Genomic DNA, 10,855 nt, shown 5'->3' with positions numbered 1-10,855 from the left:
GGGGAAGAAAACAGCAGTCTCAGTCTGTCACCGAGATAGACCCAACGCAGCAAATGATATGAAAGCGCCAATCAATGCTTCTTGAGACCAAAACAAAGGAAAGAGATGATATTTTGGTGATTCATAGCACAGTATGGTATAATGTTAATGGTCTGGCCCACTTTACATCTACCGAGTCCGTATGTGGCCCACAATGTGAAATGAGTTTGACACCCCTGGTTTAGTCAGTTTTTGCGTGGCGATAGAGTAATCCCTCGCTTTTCGCGGTTAATTGGGACCAGAAACCCCCGCGAAAGATGAAAACCTCAGATGATTCAAGTTGCCCCTAGTATGTTTCTCTGTAATAATATACCTTGCGTTTTCTAAGTTGTGGTGTCTTATTTCAAGGGCCTTTTTTTTTTGTTTATTTCAGCCACATAATGAGAAGATAAAGACATACAAGACATACAGTAGTTGTTCACATGAAATTATAACCTAAGAGTGCCGTCAAGTAAATAAGCGCTTTATTTTATGAATCCAAAAGAGTAGTTCCGAATTGACGCCTCAACGTTGGCTGTTTCCGTCGTCAATCTCTATTCAGGATGAAAAATGTCAGCGCTTTGGGTCTTGTGCTTATTGCGGAGGACGTGGATCTTGTGTTGCGCTTACGACTTTTTGGGATTGTTCATAAAATATGAGATGAAAATGCTGAAACCCTTCTCTACAATCATGATGTCTTCTTTTCCTGATTTATCCGCTTTTCTGAAACTGCATATTTAATTTTGGCCGAAGACATTTGCACCGTATTGTATCTCACTGACATTTCGACATTATTTTGGTGTTCTTTTTCTATGTGTTATGAGATGCCAGAAATTTGACTAATCCAGTATTTGTCCATAAACATTTACTTCCACCTCCAAATGATTCTTGCCAATTTCAGGTTATTCTGAAGTTTGGAATCAACACTTGAGCACTTGCCTTGTCTCTAAAGCTGATATGAAATAGAGCTGCAACTTGCCACTCACTTTAAGAATCGATTTTTGTGTCGTGTATTTTGTCAATAACTGAATCAGATTAAAAAATAAATAAAATTCCATCCCTTATAATAACAAACAGGACATGATTTTAAAATCATCATGCAGAAAATGAACAATCATCAATTCAAGATAATTATTTTTTTCATAGAATACCAGAATATCTATTGTGGTTTATCGTGATATAAAATGGCCGATATCATGATCGATTTTTTTTAATTTTTTTTTTTCCTCCCAGTCGTCCAGTTCTAAAACGTTGTGCTGTCGTAGCGGAACAGCGTGTGTTTGTGTGTCTATGTGATCTCAGCTGGTTATTGTTATCGATAAGATTTGCAGGACTCCGTGGCAGTCAATGATATCTCACAAAAGCCCCGATCCACAGAACCCAGTGCAGGAGTGGGGTGAAGAATCGGAGGACGGTGCCGTTTACGGGATCACGCTGCACCGCGTCCCCGTCCCCTCCTCGCCCTCCCGCTCCAATCCATCGGGCGCGTTCGTCCAGTACCGCACCAACAAAGTGCGGCGTCTGAAGGCCGCTCGTCTGCAAATGCTCGTCAATCACCTCCTGGATGCCGACCGTCTGGAACAGGACTACGGCAGGATCTTCCTCTCCACGTACAGAACCTTCACCAGCACGGCTAAACTCTTAGAGCTCACCTTCCAAAGGTAGAATCACTTTTTTTTTCTTTTTTTGCCGTCCACATAGGTGATGTCTCATGATACATCGATACCCAAAGACACGGAGTTGCCAGTTTTAGGCAAAATGAAGCGAACACGTTGCCTGCAAGGTGCCCATGACTCAAAGGCTCACAAAACAACAATTATTCTGTCCCGAGAGGCTGAGAGTGCGCTTGGTCCGACTCGAGTGCAGGATTAGGAAAAATCTTGGTGAAAATATAATTGCATGCAATTTGTCTTCCCTCGTGTCCCCCTGCAGAGACAGTGCAGCAGCAGAATTGGAAAATGGGGAATGCAACCCGGGGTAGGTGGATTTTTTTAGGGTTTTTTTTTTTGCATATCGTTGGCATCAGGTCGGAACCTCCTTTGCCACAATTTGGCAAATGTTCTATTTTTTCACAAATCTATCCTTTTGGTCAGTCCATATATGTGCGTGTTTATTTTTGTTTTTATTTTGATTTATGGGCGTCACGGTGACGGACCGGTTAGCAGGTCCTCCTCGCAGCGCAGAGGTGCAGGGTTAGATAAGATAAGAAATCCTTTATTAGTCACGCAGTGGAGACATTCCCAATTCACAGCAGCAAAGTTATGAAAGGAAGAGGTAGAAGAATAAAATATCGGAGCTGCCGGAAAGGCAGCCACTCTCGCGGCGCCATCTTGAAAGTCAAAATAACAAAATAACACAACACAACACATAAGACACAGACAGTCCTGCAATCTTAATCACTTTTCCTGCATACACTTTGTTTTTTGAAGCAGTTTATAGATGAAAGAGGAGAGGATCGGTGCAAGGGTTCCTCCAGACGCCCGCGATATGCACGTTAGCTTTTCAGTCTTGAACGTAATGTGAATGCGCTCATGATTTTCCCACCGCCTCCCCAGTCCTCTGTTGGCCTTCGTCCAGACGTGGCTGGACGAATACAGCGAGGACTTGAGGGATCCTCCGCTGCACTCCGGGCTGCAACTTCTTTTGGATCACCTGAGGATCAGCTCCGCCGTGCACGACCGACTCCACCGTCAGCCGAACTTCTGTTCGTTGGCCGGGCAAACTGAAAAATTGCTTCGGAGGTTCCGGAATGAAGGTGCGCCTCCATCTTAGTGAGCGTACGTGTGATGATGTTTTCGTGACGCAGACGTGCTCATTTTTTTTTTTTTTTTTTTTTTTTTCCCCCTGTTTTTTTGGGAAAATCTGCCACACGGGTGGAGCGTACGTGTGATGATGTTTTCGTGACGCAGACGTGCTCATTTTTTTTTTTTTTTTTTTTTTTTATCCGCCTGCTGATTCGGCAGAATCTGCGACACGTGTGAGCCGACCGCAGGAGCAACTTTCAGGCGACGAGGATTCAGGATGTGAACACTCACAAGATCAAGGTGACATTGGGGATTTCTCAGCAAGAGCCATCGCAGAGGAACTCACCCGCATGGACTCTGTAAGTGCGCGGAGATGATCTTGACAAATATGCCGAGGTTCACTATTTGGCGATTTCTGTCTGCCTGGGTCAAGCAAAACTCAACTTGCATCAACCTTTTGAGGACTTTCAAAGCACGGTTGCCGTTTTGTATCGTTTTCTAAAGGCTACCGTCTTTGGTTCCCAGGCTTTATTTTCCAAAGTGGCTCCTTACCAGTGTTTGGGCTGCATCTGGTCACAGAGAGACAAGAAGGAGAACATGTCCCCCACCATCAGGGCCACCGTCGCGCAGTTTAATCGCGTGACCAACCTGGTCATCGTGTCCCTGCTGCGCCGCCCCGCCCGCGCCGCCTCCAGTGCGACGCCGCCGCAACGAGCTCGGATCGTGGAGAAGTGGATCCGCGTGGCGCTCGTGAGTGCTGCCGATGCTTCCCTGCGTGTCCCGCGCCATCTCGAAAGTACGGTCAGCAGGGCTGCAGCATTTGTGTTTGTCTGCAGGACTGTCAGCGTTTGAAGAACTTTTCCTCCGTCAAGGCCATTCTGTCCGCCCTTCAGTCCAATGCGGTCTACAGACTGAGAAAGACCTGGGCTGCAGTTAGCAGGTAAAGTCCATTTTCCATTCCCCCCGAAAGGCAACAATCAGCAGGCCCCCTCCACGCCTATCGTTTATGTCACGCTCTCCGTCGTAATTGTCTTTTAACGAAGGCAGTGAACCGTCATCAAGGGCAATGTCAGCAAATGACTTGCACTTGGATGTGGGTCACATTATACAGCCTTGCACCGAGCTCGTAAAATGCCACGGATCAAAAAAGCCAATCTTAATCGTGTTTTCTCGCTGACATAACGCCCGCGTGCTCTGAACTCTAGCTCATCATGAAATGGACGACTTTTTTTTCCACCTGCATGCTACCCCCACCGCCCCCTCCCGCGTTGTTTCTGCAGGGACAGCATGTCTACGTTTGATAACCTCTGTGAAACCTTTCCTGATGAAAACGGTCTTCTGACCAACAGGGAGCTCCTGGTGGAGGTGAGACCTAAAATGAAAAACGAGAGCGAGAGCTGTCGTTCTCACGAAGCACGTAGCAAACACTTCACATTGGCACGAATACAAAAACTCCACATATTGAAATGTTCTTCTCAGTACGGTCAATATTTTGACACTGTCCTGCTATTGTTCAACAGGAACAACCTTTGTGACCTGCCTACATTTTTTTTTTTTTGAGTTAATGTTCACCTGAGTAAATCCACTGAGTTTTGACACCCGCATTCCTTGAAAAAAAGAAAAAAAAAACAAATCTTGAGTGATCTTAACCGAGGCTTTCGAAAGCACCGCGTTGGAGCCGAGTGCACAACGTGCGCGTTCAGTGCATCGGAGCCATCCACAGGTAGTGCAGTATGTAAAGTGGAAATGAATGACTGGCGCTTGGTAAAGATTGATTTTTCGCTTCTAGTTATGATGAAAAGTCACGTTTTCAGTTTGCGTTGATCGAAATATTGACTGGGGGGGAAAAAAATGGAGCGTTTCAGTCGTTTATCCCTTGTCCTGCTGTCGTCTCCTTCAGGCAATCGAAGTGGCCTCAGGCAGGCGTGTGGAGATCACCGAGGTCACCGTTGCGCACTCCCACTTATGCACTGCATGAAAATGTTCAACGCGGACTTCCTCCCTAGTGGAGGAAAACAATTAAACGGCCTCTCAAAGTTAATGTGTCCCAAAAGCTTGTCAACTGGAATTCTCGTTGGCACGTACGTTCCAAGCATCAAGCGACGGCTCGGTTTGTCGACCTCAAATTCAAGTGAACACGACCCCCCGTGACCTCCTAATATTTCTCCCAAAATATCTGAGCGGTTTCATATGCAGACATCGAAGCCTCGGGGAGGTAGCGAGAACTTTTACGATTTAGAGTTTTAGAAATGTATATTCAATCATGCACGACAGGATGTGGTCACGCCATCTCTGATGGCAGCATGCACAAAAAAAAAAAAAAAAATCGCTCTGCTACGATGCTGCTCCGCAAAGGAGATGATTTGACATCGGCGTGTGGTGCCTCGACCCAAAACTATCTTTGTCCCCGTCGTGTGCTAAACAAGTTTCATGTGGCCGCAGATCCGGCGGGATTATAGGCCGGTAATAATAGACTCGAGCGGAGCGCTTTATGAGTCATCTCCATGGGCTCCTGGGCTGAAACATGAGCCAGCAGGCCGGCCGGCACGGAGCAATAAACCTTGAATGAAAGTAGGACACGCGCGGCCGAATAAACCGGCATTTGTTTCCATGCAGAATACGTCCGGTGGAGCGGTGCCTTACCTGGGCACCTACCTGACCGTCCTCACCATGCTCGACACAGCCCTGCCGGATACCGTGGAGGTATATCCCCGACATCGTCTACCCAGACAATGTTTGACGCTCATCCCTGACATTGGCCCCGTTCCTTTATCGGGATTTATTTTGTATTCCGTGACATGCGCGTGGGAAATGATTGACGGTTATTCTCCCCAAGAGCAATTACAGTACGTCGCCGGTAGCTAGCGCGACATAACAAAACCAAAATAAATGGGCAGAAAAAGTCATTCCCACACGGCTGTTTATAGCTCATGAGGAAAATCCCGCGAGTGAATTTTCCACTTTCACTCCGGTCGAGGAGCAAAAGTACTTTGAATCCATTTTTATACTGACGTTTTCTATCAATGGACGTGATCTTTCAAGGTCAACCGTGAAGTCATTTTCGAAAATCCCAAATGAAATATTTTGATGGCACAAGTCATTGAAAAGAATGAATTTCGACCAAGTGATCGATCGTTCTCCCGACGCGAGATCCTAACAAGCGTACACGTACGATACTTTGAATCGGATATTTTGAAAAACAACAGTGAGAGCTATTCACTGATTAGCACACGTCCCCTTTTTATATTTTCTTCTCTGTTTTTTTTTTGCGCTGCTTCAAATGAAGAAAGTTGTACGTGTTTGTTTTATTCATATGATGAATGTTTCGACAGGCTGGACTCATCAATTTTGAGAAGAGGAGGAGGGTGAGTTGCTACGAAGCCCCAAATTTCTTGTTCGATTGTTTTCTCGCGACTGTTAAATACTATGCAAAGTTACCAACGTGATAGTTGTTTCAGTGAGGATACCAGAGGAGTCGTTTTTTTTTTTTTAAATTCCGTTTCTCTAAAAGACGTCTGTTCCTGCAGGAATTTGAGGTTCTGTCACAAATCCGGGATCTGCAAGCGTCCTGTACTCAGTTCCACCTGCCTCATCACCCCACAATTGCCGCCTGGATGCGGGGGCAGAAACTGCTCACTGACCAAGAAAGGTGCGCCGGAAGACATTTTGTTTTTCCTCAGCAAATTCCAAATCGCATCACCGATGCCATCACTCACAAGAGGAGAAGTTTGTGCAACTGCTTGTCATGAATCTGCACGTCGTCATTTTGTGGAAAATGTCCATGGCTCCTGCTGTTGAAAACACGAGCGCCTGTGCAGAGATAAACGTGGCCTCCTTCGCAGTGGTGTCACACACCTTTTCCTTCCAAGTGAACACCCGTCAGGGATGCAGAAGTATCGATTGGCTGTTCGACTGTGTAACAAATATAAAATTTTTTTTTTTTTACAGTCATGAACTTTCAAGACAGTTGGAGCCTCCGGCGGATGTGTGTTCGCCAACCACTTGGACCCACCGAACGCTCACTAAGAAACTTTCCTCGTGAGTATCATGCGAAAATATGAGGTTCGCCGAGCCAGTACACGGGCGCGCGCACACATTCACGTGCTTTAAAAAAATCTTTCCTTAGTCTCTTGACAATGGGCGATGGATCCAAAAAGCTCCCAGCAGACCAGATCAGCGTTTCATCTTCGGGATCCAGCGGTTCTGAGTTGGAAGATCTTTCCTCTCCAAACTCGGCCTGTTCCATCAGACTGCAGGTAAACCACACTCTTTCTCAAGAACTCGCTTAAATCAAAGCACAACTTTGAAAATTAAAGCAGCGTGTATTTTACATTTTCCTTTATGGTTACTGTGAGACCGTGCGCGGCCTATTTTGCCCAGAGCTGCTCTCGCATGTCTGTTGGGTCCAGTTAAAATGTGTTTACATTAGCTGGGTTCCAGTTCTATTTTGTTTCTTGCGTCTTGGTTTCACAGGACACATTTTGAAGTGAAATTATTTTCCTTGACTATTATTTTGACGGCACTCCCCTTGCTGATACTTTTGTCTTTTGTTTTGAAGAAGGTCTAGACAAGTGTCTAATAATCCGTGAAATTTTGCTCAGTCCTTCCACAGTTCTAGCAGCAATCTGTCAGAGGTCTTCTCTTCATCTTCCTCCTCCTCCTCCTCTTCATCGTCCTCTCCGTGCTCCTCGACGGCCTTGTCTCCGGACTGCCAAACTCCCTCGGGCTCGTCTTCGGACTCCCTCTGCTCCTCGGCGGCTTCCCGTGTCACTACTCGGCCCTTGGCGGCCCCCCAGCACAAACGCTCCGTGTCCATGACCTCTCTGCCCGTCTACAACCGCCAAAGCGCCGATTCCTGCATCGTGAGGGTCAGCGTGGAACTGGGCCACAACAATGGCAACATGTACAAAAGTGTCTTGGTGAGTTTTCGTATGCTTCGTATCCCACAATTATTCATGGGGCGTTCCCCCCACGAGTGAAAGTGTGAATATGCTAATGCCAACATCCCGAATATGTGGGGGGGGGGAGGGGGGGTTACTGTATTTGCTTTAATGCATGGTTGACATTTCACATCCACAAGAGGAGTCAGGACAGTCATCCATTTAACTCTTTGTTGTGTGCGTTTCCATAGTTGACCAGCCAGGACAAAACTGCACATGTGATTCAGCGGGTTTTAGACAAACATCACCTGGATCACTTGAACTGGCAGGATTTCACTCTGGCACAGGTCATCTCGCAGGAGAGAGGTCAGAACACCGAAATACTATTTAAGAGGGAAGTCAACTGAAAAATGTGCTTCAAAGTAATGTTCTGTTCTCTGCGCCTTCGCTATCCCCAAAACGACAATCGGATTTAATTTTTCATTTATGAAATATGAGTTCAGCGTCAAAAGCCACCATTAGTGTCATCCGAGCCGCTTCATATTATGGAGGTGCTTCCTACGTTTGGGCTATCCCAATATAATTGTCCTTTTATTGGAAGTTTTGCGACTGCACAGTTGTAGCATATGAAGCGTCTGGTGCTTGTCATCGCCACATTTTGTCCTTTTGATCAGTAACTCGTCACGACGTATTCTTCGTCTGTCCCCAGAGTTGCTCATACCAGACAAAGCCAACGTCTTCTACGCCATGTCCACCACGGCAAACTTTGATTTTGTCCTGCGTCGCCTCCAAAAAGGCCACAAGAAACCACTGAGAGCCACGTCAAGTCTTGGGCGCTACACAAAATAGGACCACAAAAGCGACTTGGGAAACTCTTTAATAGTTGCAAAAGAGAAACGTTTCTTGATCCTCTTTTGCTGGTAACAAAGACGAGAACGTGTGAAGAAGCTCTGATGGTAGCAAAGATGGGGGGTGGGGCGCGGAAGGAAGCACTTTATGAATAATTCTCACTGCAATGGGGACTCAGGTTTCAAATACCTGATGTGCTGTGTGGGGTTCAGATGTCTGAAGAAATGTGTGAAGTTTTGTGATCCTCTCGAGGCGAGTTGTGCTCATATCACCGCACCTGAGCCAGCTGGCAAGTGGGTGGCGGTGTACTGTATTGACCCAGCAGCACCATGTTCCCTGGCCAGTTTCGCTGCACCTGCTGTTGCAGAGACATTCGGCACATTTGGATGACAGCCCTGACCGGAAGGTTGGCATTCCCCAGTCTGGTAACCGTGACAGCAAGAGAGACCTTGGAGAGGAACATTTTTTTCTGTGTTTTGTCTCTTTCATTGGTTGGTGTTTTTAATCTCACTGTTGTTCGCGTCAATCCTATTCTGATTGCATTTTTTTTTGTTTGTTTTTGATTCATGTTGTCTGCGTACTTTCACTGGGAGCCAATTGAAAACCTACACCAAGCACGGATGCCTAAATTTAAAATGTTACTGTTTTCTAATGATGTTGAGATGATTTAAAATGTTTTACAAATTATTTAAAAAATATTTCATGTAAGTGGTTCAGTCATGTGTGCCCTGAATGAAGCTGCTGCTCACATATGTTGTCTAATGCCGGAAGACAATTTGTACATGTTCTCATTTCAATAACTTCGGTTGACGCCGACAGTAAACACCCAGTGAGATGGGTCACAATGCTCATTTACAAGTGTGACATAACAGAAGTGGTACACAGAACACTATTTGATACAGTTTGAATTCAAAAACATTTTTCCTAATAAAAGAGAATGTCAACTCTGTAAAACAATAAAAAATGTGTAATTTCACCTATCTTGTGGTTAACTCTTGAACAAAAGTAATTTCACCTATCTTGTGGTTAACTCTTGAACAACCCCCCCAAAATGTCCTTTGGTCAGTTATGAACGTTCTTAAAACGGGTTTGATGCTTTCTTCATGTGCTCTTATCAGTTCGTTAAACTGCTAAATAAAGGATTAATCTGAATGATCATGTCAAAAAGTAGCTTCTTTCTCTTTCGCCATAAAGAACAAACACCCCCCAACTGCTACAGGTACATTTAGTATGCACACACAAACAAATGCGATCAAACACAAATCTCCGCGGCTGTGAACAAAACCACAGTTATCATTTGTATCATTGTGTTAGATTGCAAGCGTACCAAATGAGGTGGCAGAGGAGTGAGTGCAACTACTTGAGGACGAAATGGTTAGATGTAACCTGTGGGACACTAGGACCCAGGATCCCCCACAGGGCGCAGACAGATGCCAGCCTACCTTTACCAAATCCCGCGAGATTTCCTCAAACTCACGTTTGTTCTTGCCAGGTATGCCGCCGCCTGACGTCAAATGAGTTCTGGTTGTCCCAATTGAAATGCGCGAGAAATGGTTGTTGTCCCAAGTGCAAATGGATCATCTGTCGCCAAGAGATCAAAGAATTTAAGTAAAGCAGACCTCTGTAATAGCCTGTAGCAGCAGAGAACCCCCCTGAACGCGTTGACTATTGATGAGGTGAGAATGTTCAGTCCATTTTAAATGGTGTTTTATTTCTGAGTGTCTGTACGAGGATTTAGGCTGAACCATTCCCTTGTTTTGCAGGCGCGCCATTACACAGCCACTGTTGTTTCTCTCCTACAAACTTTGTGTCAAAAAATAGGCATGCATGGGCTCCCTTGTAACTCTGTGCCAGAGTTACAATTACTGATGCCAATTCGCAGTCCCTTTATCGGTGTGGTTCATCTTCGTGTTTGCCGTGAAATACATCTGAGTGGCATCTTTGCAGTGTCTCTATTTTACATCTGTTTATTGTGTCATTTGTGCACACAGTATTTGGCACAATAATTCTTCTTAGTGGTTTCCAGACCATTGGCAGAATTCTATACTTGTTTTAATAGTACGAATTGTGGAAAAAAAAATAAATGTCTTTACATCTGCCTCTGCTACCTTCCTCCTCTATTGAGAACCCTGAGCAGCGATAAATTCAAGTGACATCCAGTTTTGGGGCTCTCCGTTACGATTTAAAAGCCCTTTATAGATATACCATCCTATTAAGGTTTCATATGGATGCAAAATACAGAATAATGACAAGAGGAAAGTACTGCAATAAAAGACTCCAGGTAAATTCCTGTTGCGCTTTAAGAAAAACGGCCGTTAGGTGGTGGTAAAAGGTTGCATTTGACCCACTTGCAAACTGGTGTGA

At 45.3% G+C, this 10,855-nt stretch overlaps 1 protein-coding gene across 1 annotated transcript in view; it reads left to right on the top strand.

The window, feature by feature from the left end:
* Nucleotides 1-9,462, top strand: part of LOC109530008 (ral guanine nucleotide dissociation stimulator-like 1) — an 11,115-nt gene extending 1,653 nt beyond the window's left edge. The window contains exons 2-16 of the mRNA XM_019893494.1: nucleotides 1,396-1,679; nucleotides 1,951-1,995; nucleotides 2,574-2,773; nucleotides 2,982-3,121; nucleotides 3,288-3,512; nucleotides 3,599-3,702; nucleotides 4,043-4,127; nucleotides 5,379-5,465; nucleotides 6,095-6,127; nucleotides 6,290-6,411; nucleotides 6,711-6,800; nucleotides 6,889-7,018; nucleotides 7,364-7,681; nucleotides 7,894-8,008; nucleotides 8,352-9,462. Of these exons, the coding sequence (XP_019749053.1) occupies nucleotides 1,396-1,679; nucleotides 1,951-1,995; nucleotides 2,574-2,773; nucleotides 2,982-3,121; nucleotides 3,288-3,512; nucleotides 3,599-3,702; nucleotides 4,043-4,127; nucleotides 5,379-5,465; nucleotides 6,095-6,127; nucleotides 6,290-6,411; nucleotides 6,711-6,800; nucleotides 6,889-7,018; nucleotides 7,364-7,681; nucleotides 7,894-8,008; nucleotides 8,352-8,491 (2,118 nt within the window). The 3' untranslated portion in view covers nucleotides 8,492-9,462. The remainder of the gene's footprint in view (nucleotides 1-1,395; nucleotides 1,680-1,950; nucleotides 1,996-2,573; nucleotides 2,774-2,981; nucleotides 3,122-3,287; nucleotides 3,513-3,598; nucleotides 3,703-4,042; nucleotides 4,128-5,378; nucleotides 5,466-6,094; nucleotides 6,128-6,289; nucleotides 6,412-6,710; nucleotides 6,801-6,888; nucleotides 7,019-7,363; nucleotides 7,682-7,893; nucleotides 8,009-8,351) is intronic.
* The last annotated feature ends 1,393 nt before the right edge of the window (nucleotides 9,463-10,855 follow it).

This window comes from Hippocampus comes, unplaced genomic scaffold (assembly GCF_001891065.2).
Source record: "Hippocampus comes isolate QL1 unplaced genomic scaffold, H_comes_QL1_v1.1 scaffold23, whole genome shotgun sequence".
In the NCBI taxonomy this organism is placed as follows: Eukaryota; Metazoa; Chordata; class Actinopteri; order Syngnathiformes; family Syngnathidae; genus Hippocampus; species Hippocampus comes.
This window is presented reverse-complemented; position numbering and strand designations above follow the sequence as displayed.